Source organism: Magallana gigas, chromosome 4 (assembly GCF_963853765.1).
Source record: "Magallana gigas chromosome 4, xbMagGiga1.1, whole genome shotgun sequence".
In the NCBI taxonomy this organism is placed as follows: Eukaryota; Metazoa; Mollusca; class Bivalvia; order Ostreida; family Ostreidae; genus Magallana; species Magallana gigas.
The window spans coordinates 20055953-20080691 of record NC_088856.1 but is presented as its reverse complement, the minus strand read 5'-3'; the positions used below and the strand labels follow the sequence as shown (position 1 = coordinate 20080691).

Below are 24739 nucleotides of genomic sequence, written 5' to 3'. Positions count from 1 at the left end.
GTTGTTATACTAATGGGATTATGCATTGGGTTTTGTTCCGTTGAATAGGATCAAGGGCATTGGCAACGTTCCTGGTTTCTGGACAAAATTTCTCATAAGTTCTTAAATGAATTTATGTGTGTCTATATAGACAACAACAGACACTACAGACCCCTCTTTCCATCCTTATTAAAAAAATATTTCCAAAAATATTAATTTCGCATTCAACATTGATTTCATTGTAATTCAAGGAACAAATCGCAATAATTAATATTTGAAAGGAGCAATTCTTTTGTGAGTGAGATATGTGATTATAAATTAAATGATACACATTATTGTAAATCGGTTTTATATGATATCCTACTGATAATGAAATATATGGCCAATAATTTCAGAAAGGTGTGAACCTCAATTTTCTCTTTCCTATTCAATAGTTACCGTCCTTGATTTTGTTACCTTACAAACACACAGTAAATAATAAAGATCATTAACAATTATTTATACTTAGTTTTGAGGTATCAAGAAAGAAGAATGTGAGACATTGATAATTCTGACTTTGAATGAGGTCAGTTTAACTCGGAAACAATCTCACTGTCCACAAAATAAAGTAGCTATGAAAAGTTTTTGTATATGATATTTCATGCATTTATACGTATGTATTGTAATATAATATCAGAACAATAGGTATGAAAATAAATGAATAAAAGACTTTCGGTCTACTGTCTTTTGTTAAAGAGTATCGGAGTTGATCAATGTTTGGTTTACTCTTTGTTTTTATTTTGCTCGTCAATATGTTGAAGATGTTGCGGTAGGTCTGACCCCATTTCCTCGGTCGTCTGTCTCACAATTGTCAATAGCAAATAAGAAAACGAAAGGTCATTTAAAATCTTTCTCACATTGTTTGCCATATAGGAATTTACTCCTCTCTTTTCTGAAGCCCATGTAACCTGCTTGTTGACGCAGAGCTATAGATAGATATCGCTTCATCTTTATACATGATATATTTTGTTTACCTCGGAAACTCTGCTTTTTTACCATGATATTTAAAAAAAGCTCATATTACGAGGGATTACTCCCAGTTAAACAACTCTAATTCATTATATAAAAGAGAAAATGCAGGTGCGGATTTTTAAAATCCGGATCACTTCGGTGCCAATGCCCTTAATAATTAAGTAAATATTTTCTTTCTAATTTTTTTTTTACATTTCTTAATGACGTCATCGATAATTTTTTCTGGATAATTTCGTTTCATCAGGAACTGCTTCAGTTGATGTAATCTCTGTATTTTAACAGGCTCACTGTTGACTATGGTACATTTCTTTTATTGTTAAATTATACGGTATAGCTTGGTGGGACCAATTTTATGGAATAGGATGTAGTTGTCGAAAAAAGTTACAATTATTTGTAATTCCTGCTGCGCTCGCTTCAAAATTTTAAATATATAACGCATATAGAATCAATCAGTCTTAAATATAATTTACAATTCAGCGTTTTATTACTCTAAGGGCGAATAATTCACGAATCTTAAATAATATAGATCAAATTGTATTAGCACAATTCACATTATTTTGACGTTTTTGACTCTGCAGCACCATGACTACGAATCAATGGAGCACTGGTTAACCATTTTTGTACCATGTCAACTTTTTTACTACAACTCCTTATTTAAAAACGTAACATGGCCTTTTGAATAAGTTTGCCACGCAATGTATATTTGTTTACCCGATTAGAAGGTCGTATTTTATCATAGCTTAAAATCGCGAATGTGTGTAAAGTCCGGTAACTCGAAAGTCACGTACAAATGATAAGGACCGGATCTAGCATTATATTCCGGTATACATGTATAGATTATTCTATACATGTACATCGTCTATCTCGATAACAACTACGTACTGTCTCTTAGGACAATACTAGTATACTAGTAAAGAAGTGATAGCCAAAATATATAGATTTATTGTGAATATCTGCTTTACATAAATATTTTTAATCTGCACTTCCGAATTTATCAAAATAATATATCATATAATTAACAGTTTTATGGGAAAGGTCTTTTATATTACTAAAACCGATTTGGTTTGACTTTTCCGATCGCGTCGCGTTCAACTTTTTCAGCTACGTCATACATTAACAATACCCGCACCTTAACCACAGTTTTTTTATTGGTGGATTCAGCTTACCGCTGATTGGCTGCTGGTTAACTAAGACTAAATTATGCACGGACAGAACAACAACATATCAGAGAATAAAAAATTCACATGGGTACTCGTGACTGTCCAAATTGGGCTATTTTTCGAAAGTGTACACTTGTGATAAGACAATACATACGGTACATCACATATATAGCTGTAATCTCAGCGAGATTCGTCGACACTGAAAAATTTTTGACGGACGTCTCTTCCGAATCTCAGACCAGTGCCACACAAAGTGATTCGGGAAAATTTGCCCCAACTTAGGCCGGTTGTTACGATAGAAATACGCTGAATTAAATCATCTGCTCGCTTCAACTTTTTACTTTGAACATCCCTTTAACTCCCTATCAACATAAAATGTTAGCTTTCTACCGTTAAAAGATTTATATCCCACAAAATATGAACTTGTTTATTTTTCAATTCTTTTCCACACTCATTCACATCTCCAATGCTGAAGAGTTCCAGTCAAGGTCATAAATAGACTGTTTCAAAATATGTCGTATTCGTAGTTTTACATAGAAAACTATAATAGCGCAAACAGAAACTTTATAAATGCATTTAGATGTCAAGTTATTTGCCACAAAAATAAAATATGGAATTTATAATAAATAAAAAGGAAATATCCGGTATTTATAACTAAACCTTTTAATTTTATAATGTCATATTCATTAAATGATAAGGTTGAACTCTTTGAGTACGACCTATTCTGAAACAGGCTATTTGTGACCTTGACTGGAACTCTTCAGCATTGGAGATGTGAATGAGTGTGGAAAAGAATTGAAAAATAAACAAGTTCATATTTTGTGGGATATAAATCTTTTAACGGTAAGAAGCTAACATTTTATGTTGATAGGGAGTTAAAGGGATGTTCAAAGTAAAAAGTTGAAGCGAGCAGATGATTTAATTCAGCGTATTTCTATCGTAACAACCGGCCTAAGTTGGGGCTAATTTTCCCGAATCACTTTGTGTGGCACTGGTCTGAGATTCGGAAGAGACGTCCGTCAAAAATTTTTCAGTCTCGACGAATCTCGCTGAGATTAATATAGCTGTAGCTCTGTGTATAAATTTTGGGTTAGAAAATATAAAGCTACAGTGCATACAATACTTACATGTACAAAAAAACTTTACGGCAATTTGCCGCGTATAAAAATAACACTATTTTTTAAAATATTTACATCATACCATACCACATTTTGTGCAAATAATCCATTTAAATAATTCTTCATTTAGTTTACTACTGTTAATAATTGTAGCTTTACCCGCCCCAAACTTTTTCCTATTAAACAACCTTTAACCGTACTCGGAAAGCGGATCAAGAACTGTATTTTTTATGTATGTAAACAAACCAGTGTTCATGTATGGAGGGGGTGATCGGGGGTTCAGAGACAGGTAAAATAAAGAAATCTGCAGTAAATGGTTTGTGGATATTTTAGTATATATATTTACGCCGAAAGTGACAGGGCAACAGAAGAGAAACGAATCGGACACTTGCCTAATGAAGACGCACATGTACAAACCTCCTTGCACTCTCCACTTCCGTCTCGTTCTTCCACATCATCGTTTTATTGACTGTCGATTGCCGATCGAAAGGTGTAGAAATCGAGGAATTCATACCTATCACTTTGACTGGCAAGTTAGTAGGTAATACATGTGCATTATACATTTACGGTATTTACATGAAATGAACGCTTAGCACATGCAACTTTTAAATATTATATTTTTTATAACGCCGTACTCTGGACCGTAGCTTGAGGCTATGGTTTAACGCCCGTTTACACAGAGAGAGAGAGAGAGAGAGAGAGAGAGAGAGAGAGAGAGAGAGAGAGAGAGAGAATTTAGCACAGAATTTAAACATACGGGATAGTCGATTTTGAAGGGAAATAAACTGTTCTGAGAAATCCTTCAGCTCTGGCATTGCATAAGCGTATACTGATAACTCGGCCTAAAAATAGGAGTTAACCAATCATACAGTTTTCACACCGGCGGCGTGTATAATTTATGCATGACGTAGCTGACAGAAATGATCGTGACGCTATAGGAAAAGTCAAACCAAATCGGTTTTGATAATATATTACAACTTATGAAAAATGTTAGTATACTGTTCAAACCTTTCCTGCTATATATTTTGATACTTTATGAAAACCTCAAAAATGTGTGTTCTAAAATTTAATTATCTTTCATGAAAATCTTAAAAAATGGTGCCAAGCAGTAAAAAAGCTTTGAAAAGTGTCCATGTGAAGATAATCATACCAGAAGTATCATGATCTTGTAATTTACTACAATCTTTAACTTCGAAATTAGATTCGACATCAGAGATTAAATTTCTTCTTTCTTCGTAAACTTACCAGGATTTGCATGCTTATTCAGATGCACGAAAGTTACGTACGCATGTAACAACTGAACAGTAGTTAAGCTAAGCCTTATGATTAATTAACCCCTTCACGGTATCTGCATAATGCTCTTTTGTAGGGTAAAATAACGTGGTTTGGTGAAATATGACGTAACGTCAATTGTTTCATTTACGTCATTTAATTATCTACCTACTGAAATTTCGGCAAAGTATATCAATTTGCCCTGCAAGAGAGCAGTACCGCAGTTATCGTGAAGGGGTCTATATCTAAAGATTTATAAGACAGTTTACCTCAGAAGTCGTCTGTGACTTCTGTTTAACACCATCACCAAGCCAGAAAAGTGAAGTGGTGTGGTTTGTCCGCATGTAAAAAGGGCGACTCTTAGCTTCCACGTGACTTTTACATACGGTCAGAAAACGTGTTTAAGGAAAGGTGTGAAGAAAAAAAGCTATGATATCAGTTTAAGAGTGTTTGACAATTTATTTGAGATTTGGTATTTTCATAGAGAACGTTAGGAATTATGGTTTATTAAGCAAAAACTCGCGCATGTTTTGTGCACCGAAAATAACAAATTTTTAAAAAGAAATCTTATAAGATAGGAAGTAGAACTTGAAGCAGAAAAATTGATATAACTGGAGCTAATATTTTTTTTTTAAGAATAGCTCAACCAGATTGTTTGTCGTTAGACACAATCTTATCAAGGAATATCTAATAGATAATTTGCTTGAAAATCTGATTAATTATCAATTTACTTCTATAGACAAGTTTATGTAACGTTTGACACCGTACTTGTCGTTAGTAAAAGTTTAATGCATTGTGAACAATAGACCATGTGTCCAAAGAGGGTCGTCACTGGAGTTATTCACTTTTGGAAAGTAATCCTCAGATCTATGTTAACTTTTATCTAAGATTATATAGACTTCACACGCGTTTAGAGATGTAAAACAGAACAATATATGTTGCGCCTGGTTATCTATTTAATATGCAAGATGTGGTGCAATGTAATTTTTCATAAAGATCTCGTATTAATGAAACTTGTTTCATTTGTAGATACATCATCTCGCTACCATAACTACAAAGGCAGTTTCCATAGTCAAATGTGATTATTAATTGACATTAAGTTAGCAAGAATTGTAAATCTTTTTGGATTTTAGACAAATATTTGGGATGCCATTGAAACACAACAATCTAGACACACCCACTTAACATCGTCAACATATTCAAACACCAATTTCATCATAACTATGAAGTCTTTCAATCATAATCATACGTGTAATTTCCGATATCTACATGATATTCAATTTGTTTTCATGCCTCAAATAACCTTATACATGCACATGCTACATTTTTCAACAGGGAGGACAATCGTACCTGACGTCACTGACCTCATGGATAGAACATGGCGTCTTTCTGACGGGAGCTCGGTATTTCTGAGTTGGCGACCCGGGGAGCCAAGCAGGCACGTAGCATCAGGGGGGCCTGCCCCCCCCCCCCCACACACACTTTTTCTCGCAGCAACAATTTTTTTACAATTTACATATAAAAAAATGAATTTAAATGGAGTTGGCCCCCCCACTTTTTTGGAAGTAAGTAAAAAATTGATATGAAAATAAGGAAATGAGGAGTCAAATTGAAGTTATCTCCCCCCCCCCCCCCCCCCCCCCCCCCACGGATTAGGAATTTGATGATTTGGAGGAAAAAATAATTTGGTACGGAATAATTTTTTTTTTGAAAGTATAGGTTTAGTATACCCCCCTCCCCAACCCCCCCCCCCCCCCCACCCCCACCCCCACCCCCACCCCCCCCCCCCCCCCCCCCCCCCATGGATTAGGATTTTGAAGATTTTTGAAAACTTCAACTTTCCTTTTCTTTTTTTTTTTTTGCTTGTCAAGAATTTTTGGATGGGTCTGCCCCCCCCCCCCCCCCCACACACTTTCAAAAACGATGCTACGTGCCTGCCAAGTAACGGTTTTGAATACTGCGTGATGATGTTGGATGACGGGACACAGACCGATATAAAGCGTAATGCTCTGATACCGTTTATATGCGAAAGACAACTAAATATATAAAATGTTATTCAACGAACGAAATGTTCATTCATTAATGTCGATTCATTTATCACAATAGTTACTGTATATGCATTCAATTTTGAAAAATAAAACCACTTGATGATTATTTTTTTCACAACATTTGATCAAATGTTCGTTAGGTAAAAATAAAATCAGCAACAGTTCATTTTGTATAGACAAAGCTCGATTCAAAAGACGTAATTCTATGCATTTTGTAATATGTGATTTGCTAGATTGTACTTGGAATTTTATTCAAAGGAGTGTTAAGTAACATGCAAGAGCAATTGTAGTAACAAAACATTATGTAAAACCTAGGTTCAATAGATCGTATTTTCAATTAACCTTTAATTATTGTAAGCATTGTGTCCTAAATGATTATTAGAGCTGTATTAATATGTAGTTATTTCTGTTAAAGTTACAGTATATTATATATTATGTATGCCTGTGTTAACAATTTTTTTCTTTTATGAAAATGCTTTTGAAAAAAAAATATCGTTATCTAATCATGCACCAATCATCACCATGTATTTAGTTTTTTCCTCACAAGTGTGGGACTAGAGACGATGAAAAAAAATTCCCGTTTTGGCTTTTTTGGCTTTTTTGGCCTCGCCAATAAATTCCGTAAGTGGAAAAAAAATGAAATTGCTAACGAACGACGCACGTTGGACGACGCACGACGACGGGCGAGGACCATTTGTAATAGGATCGAGTGATTCAGTGACCAAAAAAGTAAATTGTAATTAATCATTTTCATATCGTGTTCTTTCTTTTAGAAACTGTAAAGAATTTTTTTTTAGTTTTTAGAGGGGCAAAAAATAAAAAATGAAACAAACTTCATGCACAGTTATAGCAAAAGTACAAACAGATGACAGAATAAACTTTAAAAACAAATAAGCTCTAGTTGGTCTATCATTTAGCATTTGATTTTGATTAATTTTTAAATTAGATACTCAAGTTATTTCTCCAAACATTAATATTTATTGAATATTTTTTTATTTACTTTGCCGTTGAACACTTGTCAGTTTAATTAAAAAATCAAACGCTTAAATCGTTTAAACGGAATTTCCGCTCCAATGATAAACATCCTTAAGAATATACAGGAAGTCCCAAAGAAGGGAAATCGATTGGTTGTAAGCACTGTGCAGTGACCTAAAATTTACCCTTATCCCTTGTTATCACGTTTATAGTTTTAGGTATTTCGTTCTTTTCTTTTCTTGCCCAATATATGTTATGGTATTCGCCCTGAGTAACCAGCCCCCCCCCCCCCCCCCCCAACACACACATACAAACAAGCGTTTAGATACGATTTTATATTATTTTTCCCACTCTGCTATATATCGTAGGTACATAACCACCACACTTTCTGTCAGCCCTCAAACGCACACACACACGCAGGCTGTCTACTAGACATCGAATTATGTACACTGTGAGTTTCAAGGAGACGAAAAAAAATCAAAACAGACCCACTTTTGTAAACATGTTAACCTCGTGGTCTAGCGACCTTCGTTTAGGCATTATCTAAATCATGGATTGAACTAAAAGTTGATAAGCGAATGATAAAGTGTATATTTTCTGAATCAAAATTTAAGTTTTATTTGCTCATGTTAGATGTGTGGCATTTCTTTTATAAATGTATTAATAAGTGTATTTTTTTAAAAAGCCAGTGTATCTGTGTATCTATATTTATATCGCATTTTCCAGTCCTTGTTATAGAAATGCATGGACTTTAAACTCATATATTTTGATTCGGAGATTCAACATAAACTGTAAGTATATGTGATATACATCATAATATATAATTTTATTTTAGATCTTATTTATCGTTAAATTAAAACTCACTTTATAAACTATAAATTATTTCTGCATTACTTAAAAATAAATACAAATGTCTACAGAAGAATTGTAAGCTTAAAATGCATGGTAAATTGATAATGTATCTTTTCAGTCAAATAATATTTCAGATATCGATATGTTTAACATCATTAACACATCCTGTCCCTACAATAATTGGGTCACCACTGCCAGAGAATCCTGTGCTGACCCAGATAGATACCACTGTTTGACTGACGAGTACTCTCGGCCGGGGTGGATATGCACGGATCCAATATGGGTGGAAGCGAGTGAGTGACAAACATCACAAAAACTTATTGTATGAATATTGATTGAATTTTTTTTTTATCAAATTTAAAATTTATATAATATATACATGTATCAACATAAAAAAGTGCAGAGACTTGCAATACAATTAAATATTTTTTTATGAGTAATCATAATTATGCATTTGGTAACTTTTTTATGTTCTTTAAAATTTATTTTTTTAACAAAATAACCCATTAAAATGCATAAAATAATTCCAGACAGATGCCCGGAATTTAATACCGTTGCAAACAAGATGGATTCTGCACCGTGTTCTGGAAACAGTTGCCCATTTTCCATTTACAAGTCATCACTGAATCACTTATGTAAGCACTATAATAAGCACTGACATGGGTAATACTACACACATGTTTATTATTTTCTGTCAACTTTTTACGCGATTTTGAATGTTCAATAAATGACACAATAGTTATATATTGAACGTGCAATGCTGAGTCATCAATGAATAATTTAAGTTGTTGAGTCGTGTAATATAATTATATCTAAAAATCATACAACAACCACCAAATCTACATTGAACACTTCCTCTTCTTTGCATGCAAATGGGTGTTTACGTAAATGCGCAAAATAGTCATTTCGTTAGTAGTATTTAATGCATCAGTATACATGAATAACAGCTTAAGTTTTTCATTGCTATTTTTAGATGAAGGCTGCAGAACAGCAGTGCTTGAAATGTGAGTACATTGCATTAAACTACGTGGAAGCTTTTAACAGGCGTAAACTCAAGAAAACTAAAAAGCTACGTTTTGACCAACCTTTGTCCAATCAGATCAAAGTAGGCGGAGTGAAGATTTCTGCTTTTGAATTAAATTAGAAAGAGAGAGAAGAGAGACAAAATCAGTGAAATAAAATATAGGCGATGCAGATAAACAAATCACCATTAGTTATACTGGCAAATAAATCAGAAACAACATACCTATGTATCATGCATATCCTTGATGTAACTATACAGTTTAGAAGTAAGATTGTTTTAATTTCTTTGGCCGTCGACAACTATTTCTACAGAAATGAATGACGTAATGTCAAACATATTCTGAAGAATACGGATATTGAACATTTAAAATGCAAACGAATGGTGAGTAATGGATTCATTTAGATCTGGCGATAGCAAGCATATCTGTCCTGGGGAAAAGTTTCTTCAATCAAAACTACGACCGATACCATGTTTAGTTCCGGGAAAATTTGGCATAAGAATAATAAGAATACTCATAGGCTTTCCTAAAAGTTTCTCAGGGGCATTTTATGAACTTCCATATAGCCTTGGATTCATCTCGATAAGCATATACACATGTATTCAAAGATAATGTTGTCGCGGCTATAACAATCAAAATTACTATATACAGCAATATATTATACGACAGACTTTATATGTGGTCAGTTTATTTAACTAATGATAATTTGTCATCTGCATTTCCTCAAATTAACTAAAAAAAACCGGTACACACATACACACACTATCTATCTCACTCTTTTTCTCCTTCCCTCTCTCTCCCCTCTCTCTCCCCCTCTCTATCTCTCCCTCCCTCTCTCTTTCTCTCTTATTAACGCCACGAGTGGTTATGTCTCAACTTCACCCTCTACGATTTGATTGGGCAAGGGCCAGTAAAACATGACGTTGAAACTTTTCAGGATTAAACAGCTGTTAAAAGCTTCTGGTACGTAGTTCACTATAATGAAGCTTTGTTTTTCTAACAGTCTCTGTTTTAGAATATGAATAATTTTTTTTACGTCCTTCATCAATGATATGTGCTTTTTACTTTAGGACCACGCACTCAAAATCGCTGATTTCCACACTGACATCAAAAGATGAAGAAGAGATCGGCACATCTAGACTTGCATTAGCTTTGGGGTTAACTTTTGGTATCTTAGTGCTCTGCATAATAGTTGCTGTTATTGTTGCGGTTTTATTTCGCAGAAGTGAGTAAACAAGTTGCTGTCCTTTAAAAAAAGGACTACAATACGTGGACCATTTGCATGTGTTTCCAACGAAAACGTGAACGCCTTAAGATTATCAAAGTTTCCAGCGACTCTAGCCGCCTTCTTTTAACCACTAAATTTGTACGTTGGATTACGTATACATATGTATAGCCCTGACTTTTTATCTCAGAATTTAAAGGGTTCATACTTCTAAAATAACTATGATCTATCTATTAATGAAGTCTGCATGTATAGTATCAGGCATTCGGCGAATTCTATTATTTGCGCACACATTACGATTCGCACTACTTTGTTACCTATGCAGTGACAGCTTTGTTTAAATTGATTTCATATTTTGATGCATTTTTCTTGAGATTTAAACTTTTATACAGTGACATAATTATTTTAATCACACTTAAATGCTTAAAATTTTTTAATCGGGAAGTACTCTAACCTCGCCTACTATAAAAATGAAGTTAAGTTACATGTGTATACGGAAAACAACAAAACATTGCAAATAATGCTATTTGATGCCTGTTGTAGTTTCGGTATAACATTAACTTATTTTATAATACTGACAGTTCATATCACATGACGATTATTTCTTTAAAAGGAATACTTTGTTTCTGTACTGACTACTGTTTACCGACAACTTTACAATTACAGCGCCTTTGAACTTATGTGTGCATGTGGCATGGAATCACGATCCCGATTCAGATAAACTTGTGCTAGCCTGGTTCCCTGAGCTACCCATTACGCACAGGAACCAGGCTAGCTCATGCGCAGGCTGAATTTTCCCCATAGCATCCGGTTTAACCTCGCTTATATATTTTCTGCATGGACCTCAGGGTCCACGCAATTAATACTACAAGTTGATGTCCTTTTAAAAAAGGACTACAATACGTGGACCATTTGCATGTGTTTCCAACGAAAACGTGAAAGCCTTAAGATTATCAGAGATTCCACCGACTCTAGCCCTCTGTTTTTAACCACTAAATGTGTACGTTGTATTACGTATACATGTACATGTATGTATAGCCCTGACTTTTTATCTCAGAATTTAAAGGATTCATACTTCTTAAATAATTATGATCTATCTATGAATGAAGTTTGCATGTATAGTATCGGGCATTCGGTGAATTCTACTATTTGCGCACACATTACGATTCGCACTACTTATATAATCGGGAAGTTCTCTAGCCTCGCATACTATAAAAGTAAAGTTAAGTTACATGTATATTCGGAAAACAACAAAACATTGCAAATTATGCTATTAAATGCATGTTGTAGTTGCGGCATAACATTAACTTATTTCATAAAACTAATAGTTCATATCACATGCCAATCATTTCTTGAAAAGGAATACTTTGTTTCTGTATTGTTTACCGACAACTTTACAATTACAGCGCCTATGAACTTATGTGTACATATAGCAAGGAATCCCGATCCCGATTCAGATAAACGTGTGCTGGTCTGGTTCCCTGAGTTACCCATTACGCACAGGAACCAGGCTAGCTCATGCGCAGGCTTAATTTTCCCCATAGCATCCGGTTTAATCTCGCTTATATATTTTCTGCGTGGACCTCAGGGTCCACGCAATAAATGTATTTATTTTATTTCATATTTTTTGCAAGCACCTAATTGTCTTATTTGCATGCATTGTTTTCCGATTAATTCAATAATTCAATAAGCATACATCGAACAATATAAATAATGTTTCAATATAAACATCCCGACTAAATGAAATCGATTATGTTAATAACTTTGCTCACTACGTAAAATAGAACATTTGGAAGTTGCATATGTAAAACGGAAACTTATATAATTAGGATATCGTTTCGCCTCTATAAACTTAACGGATAAACGCATTTTGAAAGCTACTCTCTCTCTCTCTCTCTCTCTCTCTCTCTCTCTCTCTCTCTCTCTCTCTGGTGTATGCATGTCGCATGCACAACTAATTTGGTTTACTTTAGACTTTTTGAGACATTTATTGCATCGTGTTTTAAAACATATCAATAATATTTGTTTCATTCAGGAAGAAAGAAACGCAAAGGCAATAAAGACGAACCAGAAGAAAAGAAAGAGATGTTAACATTAGACGAGGAAAGAGCACTACCTCGTACCAAAAGAGCATTTCAGACAGGAACATTTGTTGTCCTGAAAGGTATACAAGGCGCGGGCAAAACCTTTCTTGCTGAGCGTCTTCGTGAGGAATGGATAAAACAAAACGCAGACGTTAAATGTATTTGTGAACCAAAATATTTATCCGAAATATCTGAGGGAAACGGTTATTGTATTCTGGATGATTTATTCCATGAACTTCAATCAGAGAAAGAGGTGCTCGAGATTAGAAACATGGTGGACGAATTATATGAACGTGTGACTCTGAACGGAAATAGGAAAATCCTTCTCACTGTTACAAGTTTAATCATGAACAGATACCCGTCTCTCTTTTCAAAACACCATTATCAGAACATGATTGATTTGGATCAGCTTTGCGACGAAGATTTAAAAGAAATTTTAGAATTTCACATGGAACAAAATAACATTGTACGGGTTAGAAACGACTGCGAAAATGGAAATATTTCAGCGACCATAATGAGCGAAGAGAATTATCAAAGAATCATGCTGACCAAAGTTTCTGATATTGTTAAAATCCAAGGCATTGGAATGCCAGCGTCAATTGCTTTAGCTTGTAAATTAATAGAACAAAACAAATTTGATGAAATATTTGGTAGATGGATTAAATCACCGATGTCGTGGTTGCATAGTAATTTAAAACGCCTCCTGGATGATGACAACAAAAAGCTGTCGATAATTGCTTTGGAATTAGTCGCTTTTCAAGCTGATGCACTTAACACCGAGGATATTAATTTTGATCTTTTAAACAAACTAATGAAACTAGAAAAGTGTAATTTTAGTCAGGACTGTCTTACTGTAACATTGAAAGAACTTGAAAGAACTTATTTAGAAGAAAAAGATGGCCGTTTTACATTCCGAGTACCTGTTGTGAGGAAGGTTCTTTTGAAAATTATTTTTCAAAAATATCCGGAACTTATCACATGGTGTGATGACAAGATACAAAAACGACGTGTGTGTGATTCATTACCAGCAAACATTTTTGGGGAATATAAAAAATCTTTTCATTTCAAATAAACGAAAAATAATTGTGAAATTGTGTTGCAGTGTTTCAATTCATTTGACGAGGCTTTTGTGATTGTACATGTACCAATTGATGTTGAAGTACATTTTCACCATTTGGATAGAATAAAATATATTAAACTGAAGGACGATTTACTCTAAATCACTACTGTTTATGAAAGTTATCTATGGGAAAAGACAAAAATTCCGTCAAAATAGCTATACTCCTCCTTTTTTACATACTCAGAGAAAAGGCGCGCAGAAAACTAATCACTCCCGCAAAAAATTGTTTTGGTTTGTTTATTTTTCTTTGCTTACAAGATAAAGTTTCTTGAGCAAATTTTTTAATTAACCATGGATGAAAAGTAACCAAAAAACCCCTGTAAACCACAGATTACCATCAAAATGGATCTAATGTAACAGTAAGAACATTATATATGCAAGAAAACGCATTCCGCACAGTATTTTCTATGTAGAACTTTTATTACCTTTATCAATTATACGGTATTCTTGACATATAATGTTATAAGTGAAACTTTTGTTTAAATGAATCATTCAAACATATAGCCCTTCATCTTCCCAACAGTGTCGACAAGTGTAGGACTTGTTTGCAATTGGAGTTTATTGGCCATGAAGAGTAGTTGTTCTTCGGATATTATATGCATTGAAATAAATGATTTAGTATAATTCATGTTCTTCTGGCGGAAATAATGTTAAGGATCAACTTTGCTTACAATCCAGTAAGTTTCAAAATCTAGAACAAAATACACTGTAGTAATATTTAATGATACAGTATCCACTACTGGTATTATCTTATCCGTTACATAAGTGGTCAGAATCCTGACAGTTAATGTTATGATTTTATCATTAACTAACTACTTCATTTTTTTAAAGTACCAACTAATCTCAATGATGTTTAAAATTCAAATCCATCAGAGATATAAAACAAAAGACACAAAATATGAACATCTACATCGTTGACAATGATAATTCTTATTGCATAAGCAGGTGGATTTCAAACAGAAATGATACTGAGCTTTAATAGGTATGTCGTTATAAACATTTTGTTAAGATCAAATTTTGAAGTATAAACCGTCATTTGAATGCATATGTGTCGGTTTTTCAATGTTGTAAATTAGTGATGTGTTAAATTCAAAAGCTTTTTGAATAATATGTGGTTATATCTAACATTTTAAAAATCAAAATCCAAAGAAAAAATATATAACAGGAGCTGAGCAAACACGGACCTCTTAACAAAATAAAATTAGGATCAGGTGTCAACATGATCATCTGGTGACCTGCCGTGAGCCCTTTGTCGTAATCGTGAAAACGAAAAAAATCCGTACACAATTAGGTTCAACTTGGTAATGTTGGTCTAACAATTAGTGTGGAAAACATCAGTGAGCATGTGACCCAGTGGAATATTGTATTTGCTGACAAGGTCTTTGTATTGACCATAAAACACACGAACAGATGATTTTAATCGAGACTGTTGGTAGTCCAGTTTTATCAACTTATTTGTCAGTAGCTACATACGTAGAACATGTCTTTGCGTATCGAATTAACTGAAAAACAAACTCCATTTGCAGGTAATGAAGGTATATTGCTACATTAGTAAAAAAAAAGTTGGCTATAAAACATTACATTTATCATAACATATCGAAAGTAGAGGAATGTGGTATAAATCTTTTATCCCATTCCTCTTCTTTCATTTGCATATATAAATCATATGGTTTACATAATATTACGGAGTCTATCACTTGAATATGCTACCCCTATATGTAGTTCCATCAGTAAAAAAATTCGAAAAAAAAATATGCCAAATTCGAGGAAAAATAAACTTGCCTCATTTTTTCAAAGCTTAAGATATCTACAAACTTCCATTATTAGTTTGATAAGTCTAAAGTCAACAACATTCTCCATGACTCTCTTTTACATATTTATAAACTCATATGTAAAGAAAAAAAATTATCCGATTTTTTTTTCATCAGGGATGGTGAAAGAGTTACATGTATGTTTCCCCATGTTTACGTGACTTGCAATTGATATCTTCAAATTAAAAATAAACGTTCATTCATTTAGACACACTAACAAGCAAATATTTAGTCAACAGATTATAAAAATCAAAATAGATATAGAAATTGATATTAGTAACAGGACACTCAGGCACCGAGAATTATATTAATCCGACTGATCCGGCATTGCCCCGTCCTTGTATGGTTTACGGAATGCTGTTTTAGAATTATTTAAAAACCCCTGAATAAAACTGTTTCTAAAATGTATAAAAAACAGGATTCAAACATAATTAGAAAAATGGTTTTGTCACCATATTAATCAAGGTCAAAATGCTTATCTTAGGACAATATCAATCGACAGACCGAATGAAAGCTACAAAAAAGTGTATTATTTTCCGCCAGAATAAAACAAGACAAATTACATGTAGTTACATTTAATTTATTATGTAGAAAAACACATTGAAACAATTAGATTTCCTTTAAACACATTTTCATAATAAATAAACAGTTATTATTGTTAATGTCACAACAGTTACAAAATATTTTGTTTGTTTCTTTTAATTTCTTGCCTGCTTCAAAGTATTATCAAATGAACAGGGTGGCAATCTATACTTTTCCCCACTATATCATTTTGCGCTGATGTCCATCTGAAGAAAATGGGCAAGGGGATAGTCTTACATGCGTTTGCAATAATTAACTAATCATAGTAACGGCGATCAATGGGTTTTAGTGATAATCAATGTAACTTTCACTGATTTTTTTTTTTAAATACATGCAGTGTTGACAATAACTGATGCTTTTCGGGACTAAGATCTAAAATTACTTTCAAATATGACCAATTTGCCTCATTTGCCTTATTTAAACCAAAACGATGGGGTTAGATGTTATTAAAATACACTAAATGGTTTTTACAAGTGGCATATATTTCCAATATAACATCATAATATTCATACCATAATATTCAACTCTACTCTTTAATTATACCGTTTGCAATGATTCAAAACTAAACATTACATGATTTCTATTTCAATTATAACACCGTATTTATTTTTCATGATTACTTTATTTCTTACTCTGAAGCAAACAAATGTAGGCGTAAAAAATCATTAAATTTAGTATATATTACATAGTATCTTTTAAAAGCCAATAATGATAAATTAGATCCGATCATTTAATCACGTATTGATTTTTTTCTTCTTTTCCTCCTTTTATCACATCCTTTAATTGTCAATGAATAACTAGAGAAATGTGTAAGAATACTTTAAAAGAGAAATTAAAAATGATTATAATAGATGATTCATCCATACAACATTTAACTTTTAAATTGGTACTTACAATTCATTTGAAATAAATTTCAACATACAAACAGTTTGGTTTGTCTTTATTACGACATAGTTTTATAATGTACATATAGGAAATTTAGTTTTTGTGTAAATTGCTTTATACATTATATAATAGATTAAGGACAGCATTACAAAAACAAAATATAATTTTCAGATTTATGTTTACATACCTAGCCCAGAAAAATGAACATTACTCATTCTAGCGTATTTTCGACTTTTTTCGGATTGTCCGAGATATTGGAACATTAAACTGACCACATCTGCTATTTCCGGAAATTCTTTGCATATGTTTTCAATATCGTCCATATATTCAATCAAGGGATAAAGACTTTTGTATAAACTTGATATAAACCACAGTTGTTTGTAGTATTGGATAAGATGTTGTTTCACAATTCGTGTTTGGTTTTCTACTTGTTCTTTCAATCGAGTATCTTCTATGCGTTCCACATTTAAAGTATTTTCTTTCAACAACTCTTGGATACATCTTATCGCTGCAGTAATTGATAACTCTGCAAGTAAGCTGTTTCTCTTATTATATTCCCGTTTACTGTATTCATACAAAAAGTTTGCTATATCTGTTAAATCTCGTGAGTTTTCTTTAGGATATTTCAGCCAGTTTAAATTTGGGTCAAGCGTCCAAGGTAAATGAGTTTGAAGACAGTCCTTCTTCGTTTTACAAATCATTCCCAATATATCAGTCCCCATTTTAGTATCAAATATACTAGCCAGAATTATTCTCGATGACATTTGTTTCATAGTTTGTATTGCTGACATGAAAAAATCGGGAAAATTTAAATTGTCATGTCTTATTTTTTTAGGTGGTACCATAAGACTTTGCTCAAAAGCGTCTTCTAAAATATCAAACGAAGCTTCATAGAAACCCATTCTTGCCATTACTTTGGCCGTTGCTATTGATTGAGGCAGAAGCAAATCACAAAAAGCCTCACTCATGCTTTTCGTTGTGGAATATGCTTTACCGTCAAACAACACGCGCTTAATCAGGTTAGGTGCGTATTTATAACCATGTTTCTCGCCGACCATTTCAATAACGTTGGCAGGAAATTCACGCATGTACTCAAAAATAGAGCATAAACTAGTTAGATCGTCTTCCCTAAGAGAGTCAATAAGATTGCTCTTTGGCATGAAGTAGTTGGGGAGAAATCTTCCTTTTAAGCAAGACAGCAATGATCTCAGAACATCCAAAATGCATCCACTAAAATTTGTTTCCCAAAACCTAGATGGTATTTCTTCGCACACCATAAAAAATACAGACTTTAAATACTTCGTTTTGAAGGGTAAGTATTGCACTAAGCACTCAACCATTGTCTTCAGTACATAAAAACCGTGTCTCTGTGCATTTGTTAGACTTTTAAAAATCCAGTGTTCTGACATGGAAAAATTAAATTGCCATTCAATATCCGGTAACGGGCTTTTTTCATGTGATTTAGGAATTATTGTACATCCTGTTTGATTTATTTTTTGAATTATTTCTTGGGAGGGAAAATGAAATATTTTTCTTCCGTTCCATCTGCGAAAAAATGGGAAAGTCATGCAGAGCACTCCAATGCATTGTATTCTTTTTTCAAACCCAACATTGATTTCAAATTCTAAAGTATCAGGAATGTTGAATGCTTTCTGATATACATTGGATCCAATTTTAACAACCAAGTCATTGTTATTGCAAGGAAGAGACGAAGGAAGCCTAAGTCTGCAGTAACCTGGCTGGGTATCGGAACAGTCAACAAACAAATGATCTGAAAATGGTTCAGTTGTTTCTACATTAGTGTCGAAACCCGCAAGTGTGTTTTCTTTCAAAACGACAATACGGGCAATTTTATGCGTTATGGAAGAAGCTTTTTGCGTCCAGGATATATCCTTTAAAATGACAGAACTTTCGTCTTCTACAGATCCTAAATAATGAAACAGTCTACCCGAAAGTCTATACAAAGGAAGGGGAATTGTGTATTGTTTTTGAAACATTTTTAATGGAGCTATATGTTTCAAAATGAATGACAGGTAAGCCAAGGGTATTCCTGAAACGGGATCCATGTAATTTGGATCTTCAATCAAATGTGTACGAGTATCTACAAAATATAACATTTGTGTGAAGGTAAAATCTGAAAACAATTAATAATGCTTTCCCAATAAAAAAAAAACCATAAGAGGTTATGTTGAAAGTTTTATAACATACCTTCTGTTTCATCTATTTGTAGAAAACCGCCAGAATAAGACATACAAATTTGCTCAAAACCAAAGTGCTCATTCGGGGTTAGTCTCGCAGCATTTTCTTTAAGAGAAATGCATTGCAAAACGAATTGAGCAGAATTTTCAAGATAGGAATTTGCTGAAAACCCTTGTGACATGAATGCAAGTTTGCTGTCGACCAATTTACTTCTCTCATCAGATGTTTCATCACAACATACCAGTAATATTCTATAGATCTGCGACTCTAAAATGAATAGCCCAAATGTTGTTTTTGTACAGCATATATGTAGAATAGTAAGATAGTCCTTATCAAACAGATTTAAGAAAAAACAAATAAACTTACTGTAAGGTAATTCCATCCTCCAATTCAGAGAACGAAGACTAAAATAGTGGGATTGTCCAATGTAACCAAGAATAATATTAAATTTGATTGACGCCTCCGTGTTTGTTTTAGCAGTTACTTCAGTTTTCCGAATATCGTTGTTTGCGACATTGTAGATACAAACATCAAGCAAAAAACATTCAGCCAAGGATAATGTGATCGCCCCATTCTCCTGATATTTCCATTCTACATAAGTATTCATCCCATGTTTCTCCAGTCAAAAAAGAAGAAGTGTGTACACCATACTTTGCTGGGTTATCCTTCAGGTAGCTGCACAAGAGTTCAGAATTTAAATATTTAGTATAAACTGTGTCTTCACTATGTTATGGACACGTTAATTCTACTTCAATCTTATATTCTTGTTTTATTATGATTGCATCTTCAGGAAGTCCTACACGTAATACTAGTACATTGTTACACATTGTTACACATGTTTACTGAATGTTTTTAATAAAAATGTTTTTCCTAAGATATATTTATTATAAACGTATGGGTTATCTAGTTCATCTAGTAAAATGTACATTGTTCGTCTAATAGATAACCCGCCTAAGCCATATGCAAACATTAAGAAAAAAAGGAATCCGGGAATCTCGTTGTTAAATTCATTCCTGCGTTAAAGAGGCATACGGAATTGACAGATTATGAATGAGTAAAAGAGTTATCTAAGGAAATAAATTCATTGGTACTTTCTTTTTATTGTAAATAAAAATTCAGGTACGAAAATGTAATTGAATGCGTTTATAATTGCTGCATTGTATTAAGTACACTGTGGTAAACTGAAAGTTAGGAACTATTTTTACCGTATATCTTATGATGATATTTTATGATACAGTCAGTTCAAGCATATCTTTTACAACATAACACCATTGCATAGCATAGCATTGAAATCTCAGGGAATAGCATTGGAATTTCATACAATAGCATACAATCTCATAGAATCCTATTCGTCATATCATACCATAGCATAACATAGCAAAGCATCCAACATGATTTTAACTGGGTTTTAAAATGGTTTTATTTGGAAGAATAAACGCTTACATTGCAGATAAGTGGTTAATTTTGGCTTTTTAAATTATTATCTCACTTTAAAATGTCTGGAACTCTTCTATGTATAGAGGCATTTTTGTTCAAATCTCAAAGCATAGCATAGCATTAAGCCCTTCATGTCGATTTCTCAGAGCGGAGCATACAAATATCATAGCATTGCAATGAAATCTCATAGCATATCAATAAAATCGCATACCATAGCATGGCATTAAATTGTAAAAGATACGCATGAAATAATTGTATATTTTCATCAACATGAGCTTATAACTATGCATAAATCTGAAAAATGTAAGCAAAATGAAAACAAAACTCTAGAAATGTAATTACTACTAGTATTTGAAAAATCTACATCAGATCTGTATTTTTTTTCACCTATTAAATCATGAAAATAATTAAAAATTTAGAATCCTTGCCAAGTCAATGCATTTGTTTTGTGTTATGTTAGACATATGGGTTTCCTTATATTATTTGTCAGATAATTTATCGTAAAAAATAATGTGCAAGTAATTTTAATGTCACAAAGTGATTTACACAATTAACAGTTGCGGGAAGTTTTTTTTCCATTGTTCAATACCAGGAAGATACTAGTAGTTCAATGACATATAATCTTAAGTTTATTAGATACTCTTAGAAGAGAAATAACTCTATAAAGTTTTGCTTTGTGGATTTTATAACACCTTGGAAATACCTTTAGAGTTATTTCAGTAGGTCTCTACAGAAACCAGTTCCTAGCATTTTGAACACATACAATGCACATGATTTACACATTGACTAAAAAAAATGGCATTTCATAAAACTGTATGCTTGTATAATACAGATTCATCTTCAAACAAACACTCTTTCAGTATTCTTACTCTAGGATGTTACAGGAAATTGAATTTTGATACTTTGAAACCTTTTTGAAAGCAATATTATTTCCGAAAATAAAGCAAATTAAATTTCACCATCAGGTCAATATGTGATATCTTGTTCATATCATGATGATGTACATTTTTGTTAATCGCATGAGTCATAAATTATTAAAAGAATGTTATTTTTTATATTACGAGGTAAAGTGCTTTACGAATATGTTCATTGGAAGATTATGCAAAATTTGATATTTTTGTAGCTAGCGTTTTATGAACTTTATCTACTTGATTGATGCATGCAGATATATGTTTACCTTAGAGCTGTTTCACTTAACGACGCTTCGTTATGTCCAGGACATCCATTGACCATAAATTGGTCTGCTACAGCACGAAACAGACAATTTCCATCGCCATATACATCTTTAATCTCAAAACTGTTTCTTTTGGCAAACTTTTCAACTAATGGTGTTATTAAAGGTGATTTTATGTCTTCGTCTTCATTGTGATATAAAAGAAAACACAAAAGGGTTAATTCATTGTTATAAATCTACATGCAGTCATTTAAGTATACTTACTATATAAATCAAATAAACTGCAATATACTGAATTAAATTGTTTACTGTGGGTGTTTTCGGCTATGTCGGCTTTTAGATAGCTAGTAAATGTTTGCAATAAATGATAAAAATGAAAAAAAAAAAAAACAACTAAAAATTCCATAATTTTTTATCTTAGTATACACAATATCTTACTTTCTAAAGTACCGATGAAGTTATGCGGCGGATGGTATAGTTTGCATCGCATACAAAAGTTACTTTTAATTGATTCCTCTCTCAGATTTTCCCAATATTCATCTTCACTGTCAAAATAATCGACTTCGTCTACACTGTCCATTAATGCATCTCCTTTTAAAGATGACAGAATCTCATTGCCGTCTTTGTCAGTGTCTTCGTTGGTGTCTGTCGCTAAATCTAACTCATGCGCGAGATGCCCTGAAGTTATTATACTTTCAGAAACGCTTTTGTTTGATAAAGAAACAGGCCAATTATTTGTTGCCGTTCGAATAAAACAATTTTCAAAAACGTCAGATAAATGTTCATCGGCTTGATGCTCGTTATTTGCTTCACTTCTCCAAAAGTCTCTAGGATTTCCTCTCTGTTTCTTCTTTTCAATTAATTGAAGAACACTCACTACCGACATAGTTAATTCACAGTATTTTGTTAAGTCACACAATGCTAGAATTTTTCAAAATATATCTTTCCATTTCTGGTCTTGCTTACAAAATATTTTCTAGCAGCATATACATTTGAATAACACGTCTGGAATACTTTATATCCGCAAAAATTCATTTCCTGTTGTTTGCAAACTTAGAATATACACTGCTTATATGCTGTGTATGTATGTAAATTTTGTACTGAACTATACTTTTGTTTGAAAATGCAGAATGATATTTAGGACATCCCTTACGCCTCCTTGTACGGTTGAACAACTTAAAAAATTATATCAATAAATACATCATGCAGCATCTTCAAACATCATAATTTCAAAATAATTTTACTATGATGGTATTGATGGCATAATAATAATATCAATGAATATTTACAAACTTGCGGCTACTATTTTTCCATTGACAAAATTGTGATGAAAATAATATTAAATACGAAATCTGTTTAGTATTTTTGGTTTTGAACTATTATTTTTTATTTTTGAATAAAATGGAACAAGGTAATGAACTCAATACTATTTTGATAACTTTTAGAGTATATTCAGACCTATCTCGACATGATGTTACATACATTCCTTTTATCACTATTGACATGACATGGGAAAAAACATTGGTATATGACGCAAACAAACACTAGACTAAAGTTTAATCTATTGAAGCAAGATTTTGTTTTGGAAAATATACAATAAAAACACATCAATATAGTTTCATGTTTTCTAATAATGTTTCTTATGCATTCTTAATTCCATAAAGTTTTTGTATTCTCAAAGAATTGAAGTATTTTATCATGAAATGCTTTAAATGTAACAAAAAGCAGTGATTTCAAACATTAACGTTATAGCAGTAGGATTTCTACTTGTTTGAAGTTAAATCACAAATACACTAAAACGTTTTATACCGTGATATACAATCAGGTGCTTATTTTAAATTTATGTTTCCTTGTCAATTGCATAGTGTTTACTTAGTTTCATATAGATCAAAATGCGTATTTACCCTGGTTTGATTTTTCAATTATTGAAATATAAAGAGAATGGCTAAATATTTCTTATTATACGCAGTTTATGATATTCTTTTAATTCAAACTTGATTTATAAATAATTTAAAACTGCTACGTTTCGCAAATCAAAAAGGACGGAAATGAACATTTTAAAAATAGTTTGTAAATACATGTAGCTTTTAACTCAGAGTTGCACTAATCCAATACTATCTTGCTATGTATCCTGTTGTAGTACTAGGAAACAGAAACTTATAAAAATATACGAACATTTACGCGTGTTGTTCGAAAATTATTTAAAAAACCACAAATATTTCCCTTTCCTTTTACGGGACAAAGGTTGGTGAAAATTGACATAAGTGTTAAAGAAACCCAAACAAATTGAACATACCACAATAATAATAATAATAATAATAATAATAATAATAATAATCATGCTAAAAATCTTCATTTTGCTATTTTTCATGACTAGCTTATATGCAGGTTTGACTAGTGTTCGAGATAAAATATAAAGATATTAAATGCAAACATTTATTTATCACGCAAAAGAAACATGCCCACGTCGCTTTTTTCACAATATTGACGACAAGGTGACGCAAGGAATATACATTAATTTGCTAAGAATCTTGAACGAAGACCCTTTTAAGCAGAACAATTGCTTCAACAATATTTATGTCATGTAAAGAGGTGATCAAGAGTTTCATTTATCTTATCTTTTTTAAATTATTTTTTAACTAGAATTAAAACAAAGGGACCATATAGCTATCTGTTTAACTTTTAACCAAGATAAACATGATGCCAACAGTCCTAAATTATGTACAAAATGACTGTAGGAAACGTTTCAAATAAGGTTGATATTCTGAAAGCACAAATAACCAAG

At 32.6% G+C, this 24739-nt stretch overlaps 1 protein-coding gene and 2 long non-coding RNA genes across 4 annotated transcripts; 1 reads left to right on the top strand and 2 right to left on the bottom strand.

The window, feature by feature from the left end:
- Positions 1 to 8213: 8213 nt before the first annotated feature.
- On the top strand, positions 8214 to 13930 carry LOC105344221 (uncharacterized). Of its 2 annotated transcripts, none has more exons than XM_020073671.3 (6): positions 8214 to 8354; positions 8550 to 8708; positions 8946 to 9050; positions 9389 to 9419; positions 10508 to 10662; positions 12698 to 13930. In XM_020073671.3, exons 2-6 carry the CDS (start codon positions 8558 to 8560, stop codon positions 13816 to 13818), a joined length of 1563 nt encoding a protein of 520 aa, XP_019929230.3. In that variant the 5' UTR covers positions 8214 to 8354; positions 8550 to 8557; the 3' UTR covers positions 13819 to 13930. The 2 variants fall into 2 exon arrangements, with proteins under 2 accessions (XP_019929230.3, XP_019929231.3); XM_020073672.3 differs by having other exon boundaries at positions 8234 to 8354; positions 8534 to 8708.
- A 2383-nt stretch (positions 13931 to 16313) lies between these two features.
- Positions 16314 to 19890, bottom strand: LOC105318975 (uncharacterized). Its single transcript, XR_010712936.1, has 3 exons — positions 19710 to 19890; positions 19353 to 19610; positions 16314 to 19245 (listed from the first exon to the last, which is right to left on the bottom strand). It is a non-coding gene; the product is annotated as an uncharacterized lncRNA (long non-coding RNA).
- A 4-nt stretch (positions 19891 to 19894) lies between these two features.
- On the bottom strand, positions 19895 to 23117 carry LOC136274530 (uncharacterized). The gene is made up of 3 exons (XR_010712935.1): positions 22393 to 23117; positions 21958 to 22138; positions 19895 to 20018 (listed from the first exon to the last, which is right to left on the bottom strand). It is a non-coding gene; the product is annotated as an uncharacterized lncRNA (long non-coding RNA).
- Positions 23118 to 24739: the final 1622 nt, after the last annotated feature.